At 35.3% G+C, this 25,560-nt stretch overlaps 2 protein-coding genes across 6 annotated transcripts in view; one reads left to right on the top strand and one right to left on the bottom strand.

Moving 5' to 3' along the window:
• LOC135200157 (VIP36-like protein) overlaps nt 1–11,406 on the top strand; it is a 139,880-nt gene extending 128,474 nt beyond the window's left edge. For all 5 annotated transcript variants that reach the window (XM_064228509.1, XM_064228510.1, XM_064228507.1 and 2 more), the window contains exons 5-6: nt 672–838; nt 3,928–11,406. In XM_064228509.1, coding sequence (XP_064084579.1) covers nt 672–838; nt 3,928–4,140 — 380 coding nt within the window. In that variant the 3' untranslated portion in view covers nt 4,141–11,406. The remainder of the gene's footprint in view (nt 1–671; nt 839–3,927) is intronic.
• An 814-nt stretch (nt 11,407–12,220) lies between these two features.
• Nucleotides 12,221–25,560, bottom strand: part of LOC135200156 (X-linked retinitis pigmentosa GTPase regulator-like) — a 94,939-nt gene continuing 81,599 nt past the window's right edge. Inside the window, exons 11-13 of the mRNA XM_064228505.1 lie at nt 24,747–24,896; nt 23,576–23,694; nt 12,221–17,327 (exon numbers count right to left, since the gene is read on the bottom strand). Coding sequence (XP_064084575.1) covers nt 17,304–17,327; nt 23,576–23,694; nt 24,747–24,896 — 293 coding nt within the window. The 3' untranslated portion in view covers nt 12,221–17,303. The remainder of the gene's footprint in view (nt 17,328–23,575; nt 23,695–24,746; nt 24,897–25,560) is intronic.

Here is a 25,560-nt window from a genome sequence, read left to right as displayed (position 1 = left end):
ATTCCCAGGTTAACTCGGGAGTTATTGATTTTACTATTTTCACTATATTTGAATGCTAGAAAGGTAAAAAGACAAAATTTAGATTCAAGCAACATTTAAAATTAGCGTTTTTTCCATTCTTGGAGAGAATTCCACAGCAGTAACATCTGACATAGGAAGTTCATTAGGTAAACAATGCACAATTCCATCAATTGACAAAGATGCATACTAAATAGTATAGAAAATGGGAATTCATCACAGACTAAGTTAAATCAGGAAGAAAGAAATAGTAAGTAGGAATATTTTACAAGTATTAACAAGTATTCTCATGATTGTAAGAAGAATACATGGTGGTAGTTAATAACAAGAATACTCAGAATAATTAGGGAAGGAGTTACAAGAACAGGTTCTACATCTTCATGGTCTGTTCTTTGCAAAAATTCTTACCTGGAGAGTAGGCACGCAGAGCAAAATTTGAACTTGTAACCCCAGTCTGTTCATAACTTGAATGTTCGTTCATAAATAGGTTGGTATCTTTATATAATGCTCTGGTTTGTAGTATACCTAGGAAAATACAAATTATTTTTTTAAAATTTGCTATTTAGTGTTTTATGATAAATTTTATACGTACATAGCGCCTACCTTTTGGGTAGTAGCCAATGGACTGATTGTTGCTGTGTTTCTTGTTACAGTGTCAGTTGATATAGACAACAAGATGGCATACAAGGATTGCTTCACGGTAAATGGTGTTTTCTTGCCAACTGGATATTACTTTGGTGTGTCTGCTGCTACAGGTGACCTAAGTGACGCCCATGATATTGTCTCCCTCAAATTATATGACCTCTCAACCCCAGATGATGTAAGTTTTTTCTTCTTACCTGTCTGTGCAACATCTTAAACTTTACTCTTTTTATTATATATACGTACAGTGGTACCTTGAGATACGAAAGGCTCAACTTACGAAAGACTCAAGATACGAAAGCTAACACGAAAAATTTTACGGCTCTACATAAGAAAATTTTTCAAGACACGAAAGGTCGTTGCTGTAAAGTCCGAGGTTCGCCCGGACCACCGATAACAATTTTGAAACTCACACGCCGCCAACTGAGTAGACTCGCCACCATCCTCCTGCTCTCCCATTGGTTCCTGATGCTAGTCACCGCCATGAGATCCTTCTCTCCTATTGGTCAGCATCCTTCCCATCATGCATCTACTACGTAGCAGCATGCCTCGGCCACTCGTCCCGGCATCGTTATCGTACACACGCGGTATTCGTTCGTTCTAACGATTTCGTTTATTAACGTAAATTCGTTAGTGATATCGTTGCAGTATACGTACTTTATCGTGTTGTGTGAGAACTTTACTCCACTTATACATAAATTACGTACAGTATATAGTAGTCATGGGTCCTAAGAAAGTTGAAATTCACGGAAAGAAGAGAATGCTCTCTTTGGAGACAAAGATGGAGATTATCAAGAAATATGAAGCTGGTATGCGATTGAGTGTGATCGCCAAGGAATACGGCCGAAATCCGTCGACAATAGGCACCATCCTTATGCAGAAGGATGTCATCAAAGCAGCTACACCTTCCAAGGGCATCACTATTTTGTCCAGCAAGAGGAGCCATGTGCACGACGAGATGGAACGGCTGCTTCTTGTCTGGATAAAAGACAAAGAAAACGCTGGCGATACGATAACGGAGACGGCAATCTGCCACAAGGCCAGCGCTATTTTCAGCGATTTGATTGCCCAGGCCGAAGACGTCGGAGGAGAAGGGACATCAACACCAACCCCAGAGTTCAAGGCTTCGCATGGGTGGTTCGAGAAATTCCGTAAACGGACTGGCATCCATTCGGTGGTGCGGCATGGGGGAGACTGCCAGCTTGGACACGAAAGCGGCCAAAGCCTTTAAAAAGATGTTCAACGATATGATGACCAAGGAAGGCTACAGTTCTCAGCAAGTCTTCAACTGTGATGAGACTGGCCTTTTTTGGAAAAAAATGCCTCGTCGGACGTACATCATGTAGGAAGAGAAGAAGCTACCCGGGCATAAGCCTATGAAAGACAGGCTTACGCTCGCACTTTGTTCAAACGCCAGTGGGGATTGCAAGGTGAAGCCCCTACTGGTCTATCATTCGGAGACTCCTCGAGCCTTCAAGGCCCACAAAGTGCTTAAGGAGAAGCTTCCAGTGATGTGGAGGGCTAATGCAAAAGCCTGGGTAACGAGGCTTTTGTTCACGGAGTGGGTAAATCTGTGTTTCAGCCCGACAGTGAAGAAATTCTTGGAAGAGAAGCGCCTCCCTCTGAAATGTCTGCTGGTGTTGGACAATGCCCCTCCTTACCCTCCTGGCCTCGAGGAAGATATCCTAGCGGAGTATTCCTTCATCAAGGTTCTTTATCTTCCACCTAACACCACCCCTCTCCTCCAGCCAATGGACCAGCAAGTGATATCGAACTTTAAGAAGCTGTATGCGAAACATCTTTTCAAGAGATGTTTCGACATCACCGATACCACAAACCTCACCTTGCGTCAATTTTGGAAGGAGCATTTCGACATCGTCATATGCATCTGACTCATCGCCCAAGCTTGGCAGGAGGTTTCGAGGCGAACCTTGAATTCCTCGTGGAGGAAACTCTGGCCTGATGCCGTATCCACCTGAGACTTCGAGGGATTCGACGTGGGCGAAGCTGGTGCTGCAGATTCAGAAACAGTTGATGATCCTGAAACTGTTTTGCAACCAGATCTTGACAGCAAGTCCATGGGGCTGGTTGTTGACGAGGACGACATCAACGACCTTCTCGAGGAGCACCAAGAGGAGCTTACGACGGATGACCTGAAGGAGTTGGAGGCCATGCAACATAACATCGTTCAAGAGGAGTTCTCTAGCAGCGGCGAGGAGGAGGAGGACAACCCTATGACAACGGCAGAAATTAAGGGTGTTCTAGCCGCTTTTCAATGGAATAGATAAATGGAATAGATAAAGAGGAGGAAAAGAGGTTAGCCTATTGTTAAATTTTGGTCTCGTAAATTTAAATCACATGATACATGAGATACATGATAAAATAATTTTTTGAGGGTAAAAATTTTGGGGTCGCATGATATGTGAGATCGCGTGTTATGCGAGTCTATATGATATATATATATATACATATATATATATATATATATATATATATATATATGATATAGTAATATATAGTATATACATACAGTATATATATTATATATATTATATATATATATATTACTATATTATATATATATATATATATAATATATATATATATATAAAATATATATATATATATATATTATATATTTTTTTTTTGACGAGGTTACTAGAACTTTATCCTACTCAAGTTAGTACACCTTTTAATTGGGCAATTTCAAATGCAGTATATTCCTTGTGGCTTAGAACCAATTGGCTGACCTAGTAAAAAGAGTATATTTTTCAAAAAAAGGAAAGAGTTAGAGAGAAAAATTTCTATATTGTCAAAAAAATGAGGGCATATGTATATTTTGTGACCCTTAATGGTAGAATGTTTTTAAGAACATGACTCTGTTAAAAACTGAGTTCATATTCCTTCCTTTACAACAAGATTTTAAAAGTTTTTTTTTAGATTTCTTTAAATATCAGTGTTGGGATAAGTGTTTTCCTCCATTTCAGGATCTTTTTAGCTTTTTTGAAGACTTGATTTTTAAATCCAAGAGTTTTAGAATTCAGTTTTTATTAAAATCTCTTCCTTAACTACTCATTGGTTTTCAATTTCAAGACATATTTTTTATTCTGAGTTAAAGTACAGTATGAAAATTCAAACATTGTTCTTCAATTTCAAGATAGATCAGACTGAACAATTCTGTCATTTGTGGTTTTTGGTTTTTCAAAGCTTGCTTTCTGGATACTCATTAAATATCAGACTTTTGCCTAAAGATTGCTTCCATTTCAGGATATTTTAGAAGATCGAGCCAATATCATGCCTTCCGCCTTATACATGGAACCTCCAAGAGATCATGTTGATGACCCCAAGCCATCTTCGTTGTCTGTTTGGAAGCAGCTAGTGCTCCTTGTGTTTGGTGTCTGTGCCATATGTGGTGCGGTCTTTATAGGGGGTCTCTTTTACGTCAAGCATAAAGAACAGCAACGGAAGAGGTTCTATTAAGTTTCCTAGAGGGTGCGTTAAAGATTATTGTAGATTTTGTTTTTTCCACTTGGAAAAAACATGGTTGGGTTTTATTTTGTTGTCATCACTTTATTTTATTAGACTAAATGAATAATTAAGCCTAGCCATTATAGTCATTTATTTGTGGAACAGTTAAAATTGAATTTATCTTGTATTATAAGAAAAAAATCTTATTTCACATGGAAATTGATAGAACACTGGTATAGTTGAGACATCGTCCATGCCGCATGAATGTTATTTGGTGGTATTTCTGTCAAATTCCATCAGCAGCCAGCAATTAGGGATTAAAATTGACAGTTATGAGTACGTATACCATGTTTTGTAGTCATTTTAAATTTTCTTTTGATAGTTTGCATATCAAGATGGTAAAATATTGAAGGAAGAGGTTATAACACTCAGGTTCTTAGATCTCTTGATATACAAAGAGGCCATATTTATTGAAATTGAATTCATGAATTTGTGTATGTTATTACTTTCACTTATCAGTGAAGTTCAAGCACAACTACATAATACAGTACATGATCATCGCTATCAATCTTTTGGAAATTGACATATATGTACCAGAGAATATGTTATTAATTTTATAATAGACTGTATCTGACTTCGGTCTTTTACACTGAAAATTTTTTACCTGATGCATACCTGTATAGTACTGTAGTAGGGAAGATTTAAAATAAAAACAGTTTACATCTTTTTGCAATTTCATAAATGCATCCATTTTACTGTACAAATGGTTCATGGAAACATAATGCATTCATAAGTTATGGGCTGTCAGTTTTTCATATTTTCATTATCATCATCATCATCATCATTGTCATTTAGGGGAAATTTAGTTTACATGAGCAAAATAAACATTGATTTCATATGTAATGTTAAGATCACCAAAATTTGAGAAATACTCTGCATAAACCAGAATGTAAAAAATTTTACTGTAGTATTGAAAGTTACTTGAGGGTGGGTAGACGGGTTAGAAATCTGTAGTTCATAGAGAAAGCAATTCAATTATTTAATTTACTATGATGTATAAATGTGCAGACTGGTTGAAGCTCAACATTTGTTTGTGTAAAAGCCAGCCCAGAATCCTGTGAAAAGAGACTTCCGCATTAATATTGTCATCACCATGTAGTGACATTACTCCTTGTTCCTCTGAAGAGATGTTTTAAAAGTTAATGCTGGCCTTTGCACTCTGTGGTTTCAGTTAGAAGACCTCTTTATAAAATGTGTGAAATATCTAGATAAGTACGTACATGCTTCTCTATTAGGAGCTTTGTAAGTGTGATCAGGTTTGAACACTATTATAGAAAGATGCTAATTTACACATGGGAGTTTTGCCTCATTAATGTACACTTGTGGAAGTTTTGCTTCTTTAGGATTTATGTTGGCTTTTGTGGAATGTTGTAATATGCTTATGATCTGATTAGAAATTTTATTGTTTGGTAGTAAAGTGGCATAAAAATATTTGAATGAAAGGAATGCACTCATCTATCCTTTGTAATATTTTTGTTTTCCCCTATGTTGAAGAGAAGACTTGGCATTTATTGCTGCGGAGATGTTGTGATTCAAAGGAAAATGGGTTGATCATGTAATATACTATATGAAACTGTAGGGACCGGCATTGCAATAGGATTTTTTTTATTTGCCTAATGAATATTGAACCGCTAACTCCATTTTGTGGATATATGAATGCACATAGTGATAAGTAGTCTCCAGAATAAGTTTTATTTTGATAATCCACTTCTGGATTTTTTTCACCAGCTTTACCTTGAGGAATTACCACTTAGGGGCTAGGTCTTGGGGCTAAGTCTTGAGTCTTTCCTTCAAACAAATGTGAAATGTTTTGTAAATTGAAGGTGGTATTCACTTGGGGTAACAAATTCCAGTTTGTTTATGATGGAGATGCAAATGCTTTTGGGATAAAAAAGGGATTTTGACGGAGGAAAAATCTATTTCTGGGCAATGACCCGTCGCCCAGTGAAAAGGGAAAATGGGTTAAAGTAGTTTTGAGAAACTGTCTGGTAACAATTATGTCGTAATGGCTAGAACCAGTATTTAAAGTACATATGGTTTTGTGGTGCTGGTATGTTGGTGTTAATTTTTCCATTACTTTGTGATATTTTATGTCAAATTTGTTGTCTGCATCTAGTCCTGGAGTTTGTTTTGAAGTCCCTTCAGGAAAGAGGGCTTATATGATTCTTCAGCATTCTTTTTACTGTTAGTATACTAACCTGTTTTGTCCATTTAAGTGAATAAGCAGTGTGTGTGCATAAGTGTTAAGTCTCCTGGATAGTTTTGAGATAGAAAATGGTTAAACTTCCAACAAATGTAGTATCTTGCATTATTACCTTTCTTGTCCCTCCTCCTTGATGTGGGGGAGAGGTGATGTTACTGTACAAATTATTTTCCTATTACTTTGTTTTTCAATGGTAACCTCCCTGAATTGGTTTTGTCTCACAATTTCATGGTTTAATGAAGAAGCACAACACTGTATCTTCATAAGTGAAGCAAAGGGAAAACACTTGTTATGGGTATTATATTTCTATATTGTTTAACATGCAGTAGTTTTTAGACATCTTTTGCTCCTTGTCATACATGGACGTTATGTTGTTTTGAATCTTGAGTAGAAAGTTTATAGCCTTTTCAGCCTGTATGTGTTGAATGGTATTCTGGCTAAAGTGCCAGGCCATATGGCTCAAATTTCATACATTCATTCATTCATTTTCAGCCTGTTCCATTTATGTGCATAGTATTATGAAATGGTATCATGGTTGCCAGAAGGGTGAAAGAATTCAAGAAATTTTTTAATATTTCTATCTGAACTTGTTTTCTTTCTGAATCAGTGTTATATAACTTTATTCCTTATTGAGAGCAAGAGAGGAAAGACTTTTCACTTTTAAGTAAATGCCCAAGAGAAAGAATGAAATCTGGGCATAATTCTTTGATATCTATTCCATTTTTTAATGACTTCACATCATATTTTGGATTAGTTGTGTGAACATGTGGATTTTCAATTACATGGTGATTTTAGCTTCATCTACACAGGAAAATTAAGATGAATGTAACTTTTGCTCAATAATGCCACACTACATACCTTTCCAGACGTTTTGCAATACAGGGCACTTTTTATGGTAAAGAAACACACACCTGGTTGCAATGAATGTGTGCATCAAGTTGAAATCATCAGGTTAGTGTTCTTGACTAGGAGTGTTCTACCATGCATGAGAATTCTCCTTGAACTCAGCACACGGATGTTCCAGCTATTCAGTTCACTAAGAAATTTTGTTGGTCTTCGTGAGTCGGTAATCAGTCAGCTGTTTTTTCTTAGGCATTTATTGTTGGCATCTGGGACTTGATCTGGCAGTGTAAAATTATTTTGTGAAGAGGTTTTTTGAAATTTATAGAATTCATTTAAACTTTGGTTCAACTATTGACTTCAGGACGAGTTTTCTAATGTATTTGATTTCTTATCAAGTTACTAAAAGGTATGTCGTAATATTCTTGATGGTTTTTACCAATTTTGACTTGAATTATTCCCTTTACTAGTCTTATATTTTCTTGGGTCAAGATCAGCAGAGAAGAATTAGTATTCTCTTCCTAGTCGATCATTTGAGTCCAATATTTGCTCTGGTCAAGATCAGCAGAGTTGTAAGTATACTAGTCATATTTTCCCATAAATATTCCCAATGGAATGACAGTAGATGTAATATTTAGTGGAAATGTCAGAAGAATATTTGATAGGTAAGAAGATAAAGGGAGCAAAAGGAATGATACAGCACATATACAGGCAGTCCCTGGCTTGCGATGTGGGTTCCGTTCTTGAGACACGTCGTTAGCCAGAAAATCATAAAAATCCTAAGAAAACCTTACTTTTAATGCTTTGGGTGTATTAAAAACTATGTGAACTGCATTTTTATTGCATTTTTCATAAAAAACTTTCAAATATTGATTATTTTGCATTTTTGGAGTCATTTCTTCAGTCAGATCAGTGTCGTAACCCTGGAACATGCATCATAAACCTGGAAATAATTTCTGATGAATTAATTGAAAAAGTGTTGTAACCTCGGAATGTCATAAGCCGAATCCGCCGTAAGCCGGGTACTGCCTGTATTTTAAAGATTACCATGTATCATAACTTACAAAGATGAAAATAAGTAACATTCATATACTAATTATGAATGCATGCAGACCAGTTTGTGAGTTGAGCCCTTCATGAGTGCTAATCGTCCTCACCATGTGCAGTCATATGTATGTCAGATTTTGACAGTGATAAATGAAAAGGGATAACTTAGAAGTTGGGGCTATGATGATCTGCAATGTCTAGCATGTAAAACAAGTGTGGTTGATATTGACAGAGCTACTCACCCATCTAAGTGCCTGTTTTTAATACCCTAGCCAATTTTCTAGAAAGGCTGGTAGCAGGGATGCAGAAACTTATAACTTAACATTACCTCTAAAACATACTCTGATTGAGCAACCTTACCACTTCTGCATCTGGGAAAGTTAATATTGGCAGCATCCTGCTCATTAGTAATCATTTTCAGTATATTAAAAGGGTCACCTTATCCTGTACTCTTTACTTATCCTCACATGCCACTGATTCTTTAATTTATAGTTTCACAACATAGGCTTGAAATACATTATGACAAGGTATGTGAGCATAAAGAGTATTTCAGTTGCCAACCAAAACTTTCCTGGATTTTTTTTGTTTTGTTTGTTTAGCCGAGTAAAATGGACGTGTAGATTTATATACGTCCTCTTTAGAGTTTAGAATCTTTTTTCACTGAAATTTTACATTTGTTTGTCTTTGCTTGCTTATTCTTACTAATTTTCATAAGTAGGACTATTTACCAGTAACTAGGTAATTTATCATTATACTTTCCACTGAGCTTTATCTTAACTGTGTTTTCCTTTGCTTTATTCAGTAACAGTATAGGTTTTTGCACTTTCCCAGGTGTGAAATGTTTTTCAATTTGTGCACATGATTATAATACATATGAAGACCCATGTTCATGTGCAACAACCTAATGGTTTCTCAATATACATTTTCCATGTTGGAAAGTATTTAAAAGCCACCAAGTCATATTGGAAGATTAATCACGATTAGTCACTTTGTAAATGCCATTGGCATGGAAGAAAATGAAACGCAATGCTCAAATTACTCAAGTTACTTGAATTGATGACAACTTTCAGGGTAATGTGTTTAAGTTAAATGGTAGTTTATTCACATTTGTCCTTCGCATCTTTTAATATTTTGGTTGATGGAGTCTTATTAATTGTGAAATTGTATTACTTTGGCATTTAAGATATTTTGTTTTACAATTTTCCCTCCTGCATTGAAGGGTTACATTTATTTGATTGAATTGCTATTTAACACTATAATATCAGCAGACAATGACAGAATTTTAAGACAAAGAAAAATATTTGTAATTTGTTTTAGAGAACTTATTGTATAGGGACACTATGCATAATTGACATTTATTTGCACTTACTAGATTTCTTTAAAGTTTTGACAAGTTATTTTGTTGGCATTTTCTGTGTGCCCCAGCATGAAATTACATACTAATTTCAATTGCAGAATAATGTAAATCCATAGTTCACAGTGGCAGTCACAGGTTATATAACTGAAAGTTAGTCTTAAACTATTTAAATAAGGAAATGCACAATTCAAATTTTCACTTCTACTTTCATTACTCATGTGTAAATGAGTCAACCCTGAATTATAGCAGGTGCTTGGTCAGGAGTTTCTTTTACTGCATTTGTATATAGTTACCAAATATTTCTAGGGTTTCTAGGTGTTTTTATTTCCAAAAATAGAAGAGTATCTCAAGATTATATCTTAAATTTTGTATATTTTAGCTGCTACTTATTACTAGCATACAGTTGCCCAGAATTACTCCCATTTTCAAGAATTGTACAGGATGCTACTTTTTCATTCATAACCAAAGTTCTTATTATTGCTGAGGAATATTCTATTTGAAATTTACATTTGTAAGCTGTCATGTGACATGAACTTTGGATACAGTCTCAAACAATCAGAGCACCGTGGAAGTATTTTCATAGTGTTCTCGTAAAGTGTGAAAAGTCTTTCCATAACCTACGGTTTTGGTCACGCTTCATATTTCGCCAAGAGAGCAAAACATTGTCTTCCAGGAGTACTGCTTCATTATGAAGGGACAAGCTCTAGTAAGGCAATAGTTTTTACCAACAAAGTATATACTTCAGGGTATAAGAAGAATGACTATATTTGGTAATACCATTGTAACATCCCTACCATCTATCCTACCTAAAATTTTGTTTGATTGCAATGTTTTAGATTAAGAACAGAACCCCTTCACAAGTAGAGGACAGGCTGATTATATTTTGTATATGTTGGTCCCTTTCTTGGATTGTAAGTGATCCTATCCATTTATGCTGAATGTGTACGTAGTAATGTATTCAATATAAATTGTAATAGTTTGCAAGAACTTGAAGAAAATTGTAGTTTTAATCAACAGGAAAAGATCAGTCTTGTTTTTAAAGCTTTTTTTCTGTGTCTGTCCGTCCAAATTTGTAACCCTGTTTTCTTGAGGTATCAACTAAAATGTAGCTAAACATGAAAACTTGAGTGCAGTACTGTATATTCAACAGAGGCACCTAATGCATTTAGAATATCTTGGTGTTAAAGTGCTCTTCTTTTCAGTGAATAACTTTAAATGTAACCAATAAAATAGTAAAACTAACAGCTGGCCACTTTTAGTAGTCTTCATTCTTTTCAAGAAATTAATGTTTCAATTTAAATTAGGAACATGATGCTTTCTTTAAAGTATTGCAAGCATACTTTACAAGGCCTGTTCCATACTCAGGCAACATACAGCCATTACATTTCTAAAAGAATAATGCAGTAAACTACTTTGTTTTGAATTTTCATACAGAAGAGCTATATAAATTATAAGCTGCCTCTATGAGTGGTGATGTTTTGTATGTGTTTGCTCAGTGTGAAATATGGGTTATGGTTAATTAAGTTTTATTCATAATTCTGTAACAGTGATCTAATAGTGCAAACAATTTGCTTTTTGTTCTAAAGTCTACCCCACTGAGTGAAGATTAGCACTGTAGCGAGAATTGGGCAGTTTAATTTCCTTTTAAAGTGTATTATTTCCTTTTTTTAACTTGTGTAACTTTTTTCTTACGTGTTAGAACTTTGGGATGATTGCCACAAGTGAAAAAATTTCTTATGTATGATTTGTAAAATAAATATAAAAAATGGAATTGAAACTATCACAATCCCTCATATGTCAACTTGGAGTTATTTGTAGAAAGAAACTTTCTAATCATCTCACTTTGTAGCCCCTTTTGTGGGTTATTGCTTCTGGTGGACGTAACGCACATCTGTGCCTTAAATGTTCACTGCAGCATCATTGTATCTTCTACCTGTGTTGCTTTCTGCCTATTACTTTTCATGCATTCCTTTCAGTCTCTTCCAATCTGGTTTTCAAATAATTTAACATTACCCTGCTCTCACATGGCTTGACTGACTGACATAAGGGCTCATGTTCAAGTGAGAGGAGAAAATTGGAGCAACATTAAGTTACAGAAGTTGGAGGTTCAGTAACCTTTTAATTCCTTGATACAGTGACCTTTGCAAAAATATTACTTGCCTATTATTGTATGACAAAGGTCACTAGAGCTCTATAAGAGTGCTTAAGAGGTTTGTGTGAGACCCCAAGCAAGATGCATAAAATTGACAGACTCCACTTTGTTGTGATAAGTATGAAATTAAATTGTTTTGGATAAGGGAAATTTGAATTATACTCCCATTCATAAAACAGAACCACACCAAAGATGGCAAAGTCAGCAGCTAAACAATTTGAGCTCTGCATTTAACAGAAGATTATTAATAGAAAAAACTAAGTCCAGTAAAATGGAAAGATTATCATTGGATGAAAAGAATGGAATGATGAGAACAATGGCAGACACGGACTAATTGCCGAGCAAGGTGATAGTACTCGTGTTCAAAATATTGGTATAGAAAAATTTTAGGATAATTACTTAATCTTTCCTTAGTCATTTACAAAAAGACGAATGAATATATCTCGTTTATTCGTAAAATGCATTACCATTCCATTACAAAAGTAAACTTGCAGGTCTGTATTATTCTTGCCTACTACATATGGATATTAAAATAGCATTCTGTGACAAAATCACTGATAGTATCCTGTACACTATAATTATGACAAATTTCAACACATGCCACCTACACATTGTAAGCATGACTGTTGTCCTGTTTTGTTTATTACAAAAGCCACCACCTTTGAATTCTGCTAAAGACACTAAGAAAACTGGGTTCCCATTAGCAGCTAGCCTAAGTCTTAACTAAACAAGAAAAAATCTATTTCAACCAGCTGTAGGAAACAAGAATACTATTATCAAAATTTTGTAAACCTTAATACATTAGAAGGCTCACTACCGTACATGCTTCATTGGTTTATCAAAATAAGTATGAGGGATGTGGAAAACACCTCTTAAAGAAAAATTTAAAATAGTTTGCAATTTAAGTACAACTGGTTCCTAGAACACAATATAAATTTAGTAAAGGTATACAGAACCATACTATTTGATGCTTCTGGAAACAAAAAATTTCCACTTGAATAATAAAAAAAAAAAAAAACCTCTGTTTTGCAGGTCCCCTGCAACTCATACATTTTGGAATTTTGCCAAGATTACTTGCTTTTGCCATTTTGATCAAATTAACATTGACTTCAAAGACCATAAAGGAACTTGAATTCACTGAATAATTTGTAAATATAGTCAAAAATTATTACTACTGTCATTATTATTATAAGCATTTAATCTAAGTCAAAACATTTGACTCTCATAGAGATGACCATAAAACATCTCTGTGTTCTAAGCAATGCTTCAGACTTACAAATACATATACAGTATACTATATTCAAACTTTTTTCACTTTCAAAGCATTTTATATTCTAAAATGGTTGAAGAAATGAACAATCACTAAGGAACAGCCCTGACCCCAACAATCCTGATGTTAATGACACTGGTGATTAAACAAGAAGGTTCTGTAACAAGAAAATATTGTTTTAAGTTATAGAAAAAAAAAACTTCCTGAAACAGTTGACATTGGTAATTAAACAAAAAAGTTCTGTAACAGTAACAGGAAAACATTAAGTATTGGAAGAAAAACTTCTTCAAGCATTTACAGACTAATAAAGAAAACCTAAACAACTTGGCTTATAAACCAAGAATTCCACAGCAGAATACTTTGGTACAACTGGCCCATTAGGTGTTGGCACCCTTTTTCAAATAATTTTGTTCAAAGCATACTAAACTGCCAACAGGTATCTTATATTCTCTCTTTTGAACGATTTATGTCTGTGCCATAAGACTGCACAAAATTTTTAACATTTCTGATCACAAGGTATGGGTAAAAAGTTATAGAAAAGAATTCCTCAATAAAATTAAATATCTTGTCCACAAGAACATGTTTATATTCTATGTGATGTTCCTTGAGTTCCTGGGAAGCAGCGCTGAATATCCACACATGTAGAATGAATCCAACTAATACACACATTCACATACATATCATTATGCATCCAAATGCATTTCATAAGCAGCACCTCAATGAATTTTTCATCTTAAGCATACAGCCTTTTAATATTGGAACAATTATCTTTTAAATAATAACTGAAGCCACAGTATGTAAAGAAGACAATTTCTTTTGAGTCCTGTAAATAGGAATTTAACAATTTAAAGAAATGAAAGTGTATGGCAACACTACCAAGTTAATCAAAACCAATCATGCTTCTCCTAAAAATGTCTTGAAATATAACTTTGAATCAGGGTATGGTGAATGAAAAAACTAGACTTAAAGCTACTCCATCTTGCAAAAATATATTTTTATTTAAGCTATACCATCTTGCCAAATATATTTTCATTTATTTGCATAAGTTTTTGGGAATATACAAATGGTATTGGCAAGATGATCGAAGTTAGTTGCTTGCGGATGAATTCTAAAACTAGACATAATTACAGAGCGGTCAAGTCTTGGTCTGAGCAACAACCATAACCCATTTGTCAAGACTGGTTCCCAAAACATCATATATCAATCCAATAAATAGGATTGGTAAATTTTCAGAGATTGAGAAAAACACAATTTCTCATGCACTTTACATCTCGTAAAATTCAATGCAAAAGTGAAATGAAACATCTGTGAAATGCTGGGCAAATAGATTCTTAAGCGACTGAACCACGTCACCCATAACAATAACGGTTATACATTTTCTTCACACATTTATGGAGGGGTGTCAATTCTTAATGGGCTAACTATACATCCTATAAAACAAATACAAAGCATATATAAACAATTCCTATCTCTTTGCTATGAATCAACTTCAGTTGTCAAAATTTTGCATACAGTACGTATTTTGTTTCTACAGATATCTACCCTGAGCCTAAATCTTAAATATGTCTAACAAAATGTAGAGGCCCAACATACTCAACTATGTGAGAGTTAAAATAAATGTTTTAGTATTTTGAAGCATAATCAGTACGTATTAATAATTTTAGTATTTTGAAGTATAATCAATATTAATCATATTGAGAACACATAATCTTCATATACCCTTAAGTACAAAAACTTCTATTGCAATGATATGAAACAATACAAAACCCCCCATCTACATTTTTCAAAGATACTACCCCTAATAAAAAGAAATTTCCATTTTACCTAAAAATTCAATTCCAAAACACCTCGATAGTCACATTTAGATTTCTTTGAGGGTAAATTGGCATAAAAAACATACTTATGTTGGAGGCTATGAGACCAATTCCAAGATAATTAATAAAACAAGTCCTCTTTCTCATACCTAGAGGAAAGCTCCCATCCAACCAGGTTTCTCAAAATTTTTCAATTCAGATGTCGCACATCCATATCAACATGGCAAAAACTCTCAAAACATAATCGTAATGCAAGCATTATAAAAAATATTCCTATAAATGTATACTATTTGTCTTTTTGTGCACAAGGTTATATGCTTTACTGATAAACAAAGCTGTCAGGTCCACAGCAAATTTAACCAATATGCACCGAGCACACAAAAATGGATGGACGACTTTTAACAAAGTGAAAAAAAATCTTATCCATAGATATTTTACTTTTAAATCATCTACTACTGGTTTTTGTGCTCAACTTGAAAAGTGCTCAAGTTTCCCCTTAAACACACTACATATTCTCTAGTGCAATTACATGTTATCAGCAGGTAAAGATTCCTCTTATACCTAACCTATTTTTCAAAAGTTTATACATTTTTTTAAAACTATGCATCATTTTAACCATGTTCAATATGCATTATGACCTAAAACATGCAACCAGCTAATCTTAACATGGAAGCCAGAACTTAGTTATGATCATCCCACCAGTAAAGACAGTCACATACTATCACTATACAGTACTATCAAACAACTCTTGTACATACAAGAGTGACTGAATATTTTACAGGCATATGGCTACACCAGTGCCAGTCATTCCAAGTAATTAATACAATTAATGTCCTACCACAAGACAAAGCTTCGAGTTTTGTCACTTCAATACAAAACCAATTAGTAAGGCTTTTAGATGACAAAGGCTAACTGCATCATTTTATATTTACCATGGGTCTAAAATATAGAAACAAAATTATATCACAATTAGCTTAAATTCAGTACCATTTTACAAAGGATTATCTTTTACATTATATGGACACAGGACCACCAAATGAATGCATCTGTGAAAGTAATGTAACTTGCAATTCATTGATAAAAAAATAAAATAAAAAGACAACCAGCACAATTCCATTTTCCTATTTCTTATCAAAGTAATACATATCAAGTATGGCTCTTCTTCAATCTTTAGGTCATAAACTACTACCCAGATTAAACTATACAAATTAAAACTCTGGGGAAAAGAAAGGCGCTGTACCTACAAGATCAAGTGAGGAAGAAAGAATAACTACTATTTCATTAAGATATATCACAGAGAACAGCTCTCTAATAACTAAATCATAGCAGGCCAGGAAATAACTAATACACTACACTTACAGTCAGTTTAGTTTTAAAACGTCTGTAATAAGGAGTACGTAGTTTAACAAGACCACTTAATAATTTCTAGATTCTCATAAAGCTTGCCTGAAGGGTTAGTTCTTAAATGAGGAAAAAACAGGAGTCATGTGGCAGAGGCTATAGGAATGGATAAAAAATTTTAAAAAAAGGTCAAATACAGTACGTATACCTTTGAAGGATACTGTCAAAATGCCTTGATTAGTACAAAGTAATTTGTATTAGAAGTTTTTTTGCAGTGTTCCTTCCTTCCTTCCTCAGCTGTATTGCCTTTGTAATCTTTCCCTCAGGCATTCAAACTTTGTAAAACTTCACACTACTCCAGTTTTCACCTCCCACACAAGAACAAACTCTTCAGAAAGACACAGAGTTTAAACATGTAACTTAAGTCTTATTAAATTACATTACAATTAGGAGCCAAATATTCACTGGCCTACAATCTAATTACTGTCTATTACAGCACAAAAGAGCAAGTGGGTGACATAAATTTATCTACAATACTATGATAATAAAATACGTACTAAAAGGCCTAACAATTAAATGATAGCTATTCATAGATTTTTTTAAAATCTGTATAGCCTTACTGCAGCTTTAAAATAAAAAAAAATCATCACATTAACCATTTTTTTCCAGATCACAGGTTCATTTTCCTTCAAAATGTCAGGTTGTAAATGATTGTATTAGTCTTGGTAAACTAATTTCCAAGATTCAAAGTAAAACCGGAAGTGGAATTTAACAAAAGACAGACTACTGCAGATTACATAATTACCCTCCCACAAATTCCTCAGAATAATTTGGTAACACTCAAGATCTCATTTTACCTCACCTTACAATCTTAAAATACATTAAAGAAGTACCCTGAAAATAAATTACTTTTCAAAATCAGGAGTCACTACTACATGGTAAATCATAAATACATATTCTTATGCAGCTATTTTACATTTCTTACCACCAGATATTCATTTGTTCCTTTATCATGAGAATCTGAATTACATTACCATCTCAACAAGAGCCATAATCCATAAGACCTCCAAATTTATGAAGAAAGTCCTCTTCTATAATATCGCACATGTCCTGGACTGAAATGAGAGAAATGACATAAAATTGCTTTCCACAGATCTGATTTCTGAAAAAATATGGGGGCTTCGGCTTCACAAAATGAGTAAAATGGTGGATTTTAAAAAAATTGCCCAATTTATGGATGATTAAAATTTAACATTCAAATACAATATATATACTACAAAGTGGTCAAAACAGGGCACTAGTACAAAATTCATGATGATAAATACTGTATGCAAAAAATTAAAGTTACGAAAAAGCTGTGAAGGGCTCCAATGGGGAAGCTACAGGATATTTATTCCAAAAGGGTGACAATTCCTAGAACTCAAATTCAAATTTATTCAGACTGGTGGAAAAAATAATGGAACAGCATTCAACCTAAATGATGAAAACTTATTACACAGTGCAAAATCAGAAATAAATGAGCTGAAAAAAAATTTGCTCTGACAGAATGGAATGCTTCACTGACAATTCTTGTAAGAAGTCATCCAAAAATTAAGATCTTTAATAAAAAAATAAAAAAAGATGACCTGAATCCCTGCAAGTAGCTGCACAGTCAGCATTTGTATTTATGTACCTTGAACTTGCTTTTAAGCACTGCAGACTAAATGAAAAGCAACCAAGAGCAGATGCAATGTCTATACAATTAGAATTTGGCAATTACCCTCATCTTTGGAATGACATTCAATCCCAAAACTAAGAGAAGCCATTGGCAACAAAACTATCGCAAGAATGTAGGGCAATCAATTCAGGATTATGTTGAATTGCATAAATGCTCAAGACTTCTGAAGTGAAGTAGATAACCCCTTACTGATGATATTCAATTTAATTTTACCAATGGTATTACTGCACAATAATACCCTGAACTTACGTGAGGTTAGTTTCCAGATCCCTTCGCGCAAGGGAAATTTTTATGTAAGTTTGGCACACTCTAAATATACTAATAAATGCTTACTTCTAAAGTTTGAACTCTAAATATGACCCTAATCATGCTCCCTAAGTATTAGGCTAACTCTTAAATGAAATTAAAGTTACGTATTGCAATTTCATTAAAAAAAGAAATTAATGGTTTGTAAAAAGATAGGAGAGTGTGAAGATTACTAGCAAGCTATTTTCTCTTCTTTCCCATTTCTGAGCAATCTATTTTTAAAAGTTTTCTCAACCTCTTTTAAGAAATTCTTTACTCTGTCTCCTTCTCTTTCTTCTGAAATTCCTTTTCATGAGCAAACAACACTTTTCATTTGGACTAATACAACTCTTAATTATGTCTGTTTTAGAATGACGCATTTACAGTTCTAGAGAGTAAAGGTAAAATTAGATAAATTAGAAACTGTCTACTGTTAACTACGAATGAGAGAGAGAGAGGGAGAGAGAGAGAAAGAAAAGAGTTGTCCTTACATAAGAGAGTGAAATTATTTATGAATTATTAAAGAGATAGAGAGAGAGAGAGAGAGAGAGAGAGAGAGAGAGAGTGAGAGAGAGAGAGAGAGAGAGAGTTACGTAAAAATCATTGACCGCTAAACGGCAACTTTCCCCCTGCCTGTCACATTAACATGACATTTTTGACAGCTCATGCTTGAGCTTCTCGGGGAGTTGAAAACAAAAGATGAGGGGAAAGAATATTTTCATAGCATGCTTATTGATATTGCAGTTATATATTATTATTATTATTTTATTTTATTTTATTTTTTTTTTTTTGGCCTATCGAATTCGACTGGGTGGTATTTATAGTGTGGGGTTCCGGGCTGCAACCTGCCTCCTTAGGAGTCCATCACTTTTCTTACTATGTGTGTCGTTTCTAGGATCACACTCTTCTACATGAGTCCTGGAGCTACTTCAGCCTCTAGTTTTTCTAGATTCCTTTTCAGGGATCTTGGGATCATGCCTAGAGTTCCTATGATTATGGGTACAATTTCCACTGGCATATCCCATATCCTTCTTATTTCTATTTTCAGGTCTTGATACTTTAACCATTTTTTCCCTCTCTCTCTCTTCAACTCTGGTGTCCCATGGTATTGCGACATCAATGAGTGATACTTTCTTCTTGATTTTATCAATCTGGTCTATTTGCACGTAGCACCCTATCTGTTCTGATACCATAGTCCCAGAGGATCTTTCCCTGATCGTTTTCTATCACTCCTTCAGGTTGGTGCTCGTACCACTTATTACTCCAAGGTAGCTGGTGTTGTCTTGCACAGGCTCCAGCGGAGGGCTTTTGCTACTGAATCATGCCTCTTTTTGTACTGGTTCTGTGCAAGTGCTGGACATTTGCTTACAATGGGGTTTATGGTTTCATTTTTTGTATTGCACTACCTACATATGGGAGAAATGTTATTTCCATCTATCGTTCTTTGAACATATCTGGTTCTTAGGGCCTGACCTTGTGCCGCTGTTATCATTCCCTCAGTTTCCTTCTTGAGCTCTCCCCTCAGTAGCCATTGCCACGTGTCATCGCTGGCTAGTTCTTTGGTCCGTCTCAAGTTTTCTCTGTGCATTGGTTTGTTGTACCATTCCACTGTTCTGCTTGTCATTCTCTTGTCTCTGTATATTTGTGGGTCTTCGTCTACTTTTATCAGTCCCTCCCATGCACTCTTGAGCCACTCGTTTTCACTGGTTTTCAGATATTGCCCCAGTGCTCTGTTCTCGATGTTGACGCAGTCCTCTATAGTACTTAGTAGTCCTCTCCCTCCTTCATTTTGTGTTATGTATAGTCTGTCCATATTTGCTCTTGGGTGTAGTGCTTTGTGTATTGTCATATGTTTCCTAGTTTTCTGGTCTATGCTGTGGAGTTCCGCCTTCATCCATTCCACCATTCCTGCGCTGCATCTGATTACTGGCACTGCCCATGTGTTTAAGGCTTTTATATTTCTGGGGTTGAGTTTTGACTTGAGAATCGCCTTGAGTCTCTGCATATATTCTTTCCTGATTGTGTCCTTCATCACTTGGTGTTTTATATCCCCTCCTTCCATTATTCCCGGGTGTTTGTATCCCGTTTCATCTATGTGTTTGATGTTGCTCCCATCTGGTAGCTTTATCCCTTCAGGCCTTGTTACTTTGCCCTTTTGTATGTTGACTAAGGCATATTTTTCTATTCCAAACTCCATCTTTATTATTATCATTATTATAATTTTTTTTTTTGTCTATCACAGTCCTCCAATTCGACTGGGTGGTGTTTATAGTGTGGGGTTCCGGATTGCATCCTGCCTCCTTAGGAGTCCATCACTTTTCTTACTATGTGTGCCATTTCTAGGATCACACTCTTCTGCATGAGTCCTGGAGCTACTTCACCCTCTAGTTTTTCCAGATTCCTTTTCAGGGATCTTGGGATCGTGCCTAGTGTTCCTATGATTATGGGTACAATTTCCACTGGCATATCCCATATCCTTCTTATTTCTATTTTCAGGTCTTGATACTTATCCATTTTTCCCCTCTCTTTCTCTTTAACTCTGGTGTCCTATGGTATTGCAACATCAATGAGTGATACTTTCTTCTTGATTTTGTCAATCAACGTCACGTCTGGTCTATTTGCACGTATCACCCTATCTGTTCTGATACCATAGTCCCAGAGGATCTTTCCCTGATCGTTTTCTATCACTCCTTCAGGTTGGTGCTCGTACCACTTATTACTCCAAGGTAGCTGGTGTTGTCTTGCACAGGCTCCAGCGGAGGGCTTTTGCTACTGAATCATGCCTCTTTTTGTACTGGTTCTGTGCAAGTGCTGGACATTTGCTTACAATGGGGTTTATGGTTTCATTTTTTGTATTGCACTACCTACATATGGGAGAAATGTTATTTCCATCTATCGTTCTTTGAACATATCTGGTTCTTAGGGCCTGACCTTGTGCCGCTGTTATCATTCCCTCAGTTTCCTTCTTGAGCTCTCCCCTCAGTAGCCATTGCCACGTGTCATCGCTGGCTAGTTCTTTGGTCCGTCTCAAGTTTTCTCTGTGCATTGGTTTGTTGTACCATTCCACTGTTCTGCTTGTCATTCTCTTGTCTCTGTATATTTGTGGGTCTTCGTCTACTTTTATCAGTCCCTCCCATGCACTCTTGAGCCACTCGTCTTCACTGGTTTCCAGATATTGCCCCAGTGCTCTGTTCTCGATGTTGACGCAGTCCTCTATGCTTAGTAGTCCCCTCCCTCCTTCCTTTCGTGTTATGTATAGTCTGTCTATATTTGCTCTTGGGTGTAGTGTTTTGTGTATTGTCATGTTTTCTTGTTTTCTGGTCTCTGCTGCGAAGTTCTGCCTTCGTCCATTCCACTATTCCTGCGCTGTATCTGATTACTGGCACTGCCCATGTGTTTATGGCTTTTATCATATTTCCGGCGTTGAGTTTTGACTTGAGTATCGCCTTGAGTCTCTGCATATATTCTTTCCTGATCATGTCCTTCATCTCTTGGTGCTTTATATCCCCTCCTTCCATTATTCCCAAGTATTTGTATCCCGTCTCATCTATGTGTTTGATGTTGTTCCCATCTGGTAGCTTTATCCCTTCAGTCCTTGTTACTTTGCCCTTTTGTATGTTGACTAAGGAACATTTTTCTATTCCAAACTCCATCCTGATGTGCCCAGATACAATCCTTACAGTCTGGATTAGGGTATCTATTTCCTTGATGCTCTTACCATACAGCTTGATGTCGTCCATGAACATCAGATGGTAAATTCTGTTGCCTCTTTTCTTGAGTTGGTACCCAGCATCCATCTTCTGCAGTACTTTTGTCATGGAAATCATGGCTACTACGAAGAGTAGTGGGGACAGTGAGTCACCCTGGAAGATCGCTCTCCAGATATTAACCTCTGCTAGTCTTATTCCAGATGTTGTAAGTACTATTGTATTCCAATTGCACATTGTATTTTTGAGGAAGCTGATGGTGTTTTCCTCTCCCCTATATATTTTCAGGCATTCTATTAGCCATGTGTGTGGTATCATGTTGAAGGCTTTCTTATAGTATATCCATGCCATGCTTAGGTTGGTTTTCCTTCTCCTACTGTCCTTCATTACCATTTTGTCTATCAGGAGCTGGTCTTTTGTGCCCCTACACTTCCTTCTACAGCCTTTCTGCTGGTGGGGGATGGTGTTGTATCCTCTAGGTAGTTGTATAGCCTTTCACTGATGATACCTGTTAGTAACTTCCACATTATTGGTAGGTAGGTGATAGGCCTGTAGTTACTGGCTATATTTCCCTTACTCTTGTCTTTTTATACTACGGATGTTCTTCCTGTGGTCATCCATTTGGGTGCATGGTGATTTGTGATACAATGCTGGAGTTGTTCTGCTATTCTCTCTCTCTCTCTCTCTCTCTCTCTCTCTCTCTCTCTCTCTCTCTCTCTCTCTCTCTCTCTCTCAGGAAAAGATATGTCCATACTGCTAATTTGGGTCTCTTGGTTTTAACCAATTGGTAATAACACCTATGCATATCTTTGGAAGGCAAAAAACAAAAATATAAACTGTTTTGTTGTCAGTCACTAATAAAGAGAAATAGATTAACCCTCTCGCGATCTGATGACACATAGTGTGTCAATAAATTTTCTCCATAAGTGCAAAGATGACGTGCCGGGCGCGTCATATGTAAGTTATTTTTGGGAAAAATTCATGAAAAAAACATGTAAATCATAGAAAACATAGTTGCCGCCATTGGGTCGATATTAAATAAAATACCTATAAACCAATAAAGATTAATAAAAATGCAAAAGTTCAATCTAGTAAGCTCCTACACTAAATAAAGGCAAAAATACTGCACAAAACATTATTCTAAAACTGCAAATAACAAAACAAAATTACATGCCAAAATTACAGGATACTCCCAGAATCATGAAAATTATAGAAAAACTACAAATAAAAGAACAGGGGTCTTAAGATCAAAAGACAAACTCAAGAAAGAAGCAAGTACATACTCATAGAAGTTAAAATCCTCTAACTAGAAGTAAATTAACACAGAATTATGTGAAAACATTCAAATGCCCTAAGCACAACACCTCAAAATTATTCAAAATAATTGTTGAAAAGAAAGGATGAAAACATCAATGGTACATCCAAATCCCAAACCAAAACCCAGAGCAAAAAATAACTTGTGAAATAGTGGTGTGGTCTGGGCATGCACAGCAGTGTGTTTCCCCTTTTAAGATCTATTAAATTGGTGTGGCTGGGCCCTGTTTCCATGGAAAGGATATTTAAGAGTAATGTATTTGTATGAACAAGGCATGAATTTTTCCCCTTTTAAAAGTGAAAATCAGAGAGTTTCTAGAAATACATTATATGTAGGTACCTGCTTGTGGTCAGGTTTTCCTTTAGATGAAGATGAACCCACATCATTATCAGCAAAGGCTTCCACCACATCTCTCTTGTTCTCCAATCCTGCTTCATTAAGACGATCTTCTATAGACTCTGGAAAAGAGAGATCTCATTCTATTTTTAACTGACTGTTGTCACTTCACTTCAATCTACAGAAAGGGAAAACTGATCTAAATGTTAAGAATAAAGATGGTCCATCATTTTACTAAAGTGATAAATACAAAGTTTTACCAAATTATATTAAAGACCACTATACTCTCAATCACATTAGTATTAATGAAACATTATACAAAGGAACTTCACATTCAATTGTGTAGGGTAATTAATGTTCATGAAAACCATCAAAAATATACCACTGAGATGCTCAGACTTGATATAAGAATTTGCTAACATATGCCATGCCTTGTAGCACTGTGGCAATATATTTTGTCATAGAATGCATTCAATGGCACATGGACAGATTTTAAGAAATGCCACTAACGAACACCAAAGTCTGAGATATACATATATTCTCTTCAAAAGACTTACTTCAGTAATGTCAAAACCAATCAAAAGAATAAAAAAAACTAAAAAGGTTACAACATAAATAGAAAGAATTACAAATGTTAAAAACAGGTTAAAGAGCAAACAGAATTGATGCCAAATTCATGGCAGTGTCTCAGTGGAACAGTTTTATTAAAGCACTTTCTAAATAGCTACAGAAAAGATACTGAAGACAGATTTGTCATGGATAAGACCTCTTTCACCTATGAATTTGGCATTATGAGCCATTAACATTTAATATTGAAGAACTTTGATCTACAAAAAATACATTACATGCATTATATTACCTTGAAAGTGGTCTTGAATTACATATTCAAAAAAGAAAAATTCATTCTAGAACATTATTTTTAAATCTTATACTGCAATTTCTTAATGTTTTCTGTTCTATTTTTGCTGCGAGTGGCAGTGTTCTGCAGTACCAAGCCCAAACCTTTTGCATTGTGCCTTAATGACATATTTGCTACTTAGTTACCAATTTTGCAGGCCTCCCCTGTACATTCCTTGTCTCTTGGTTTTACGGCTCACATCTTAATCCTACAGTCTGTTCCAAGTTTATGAGAGCACTTTCTGGACAAGTTTGCTAGACCACTTAATTCACTAACCTAAATGTGTATCTTTTTCAAGAGGATAAGATCCAACATTATTAACTTCTGGTGTTTCATCTTCTTCAGCTTCTGTAATAACAAAGGTCTCGACTACCGATGAAGTTTTCTTCTTTCCAAGGCTACCAAAAAAACGTGCAAGGCGGCCACCTGAAAGAACAATTGGATGCAGACAATTATTCTGCTATTGTGGTTGTATGATAATGAAGCTAATACTGTTCTCCAATGTGTAACCCGCAACTTTCAAACAACGGACATCTAAATTTATATATACAGTGGTCCCCCCGTATTCATGGGGGATGCATACCAGACGCCCCCGTGAATACGTAGTTAGAACCCGCGAATGTTTGGAACCCCTATAAAAACGCTATAAACAGCCTATTTTGTTAGTTAAAACTCAAGAAAAACCACTAACAATTTTCATACTTGGTTTTTTTAATAGTTTTATCACAAAAAGTGCATTTTAAGATGAAATTGATCAAAAAAACAAGGAATTTGTGGATATTTCTCATAGAAAAATACTGCGAATGTGTGAATTTTCCGTGAATAATGTGGGAAAACGTTCCCGAGAGAAATTTGCGAATGTGTGAGTCCGCGAATCCGGAGAACGCGAATACGGGGGGCCCACTGTTCTACTAAATACTAACTACTGTGATAAAATAATACTAAGAAGATCCAGTCACATCTTCAATAGTATACAAATATCAACAATTAATATGAAAAGTGATGTTAGAAATATACTACGACAGTACATACGTATTATGTACATTGGAATGATCACAGCAAAGTCTATTGAAATTGGCTCAACTTGCAA

This window comes from Macrobrachium nipponense, chromosome 26 (genome assembly GCF_015104395.2).
Source record: "Macrobrachium nipponense isolate FS-2020 chromosome 26, ASM1510439v2, whole genome shotgun sequence".
NCBI classification, from domain to species: Eukaryota; Metazoa; Arthropoda; class Malacostraca; order Decapoda; family Palaemonidae; genus Macrobrachium; species Macrobrachium nipponense.
Note: the sequence above shows the minus strand (reverse complement) of the source record. Positions and strands in the feature narration are given on the sequence as shown.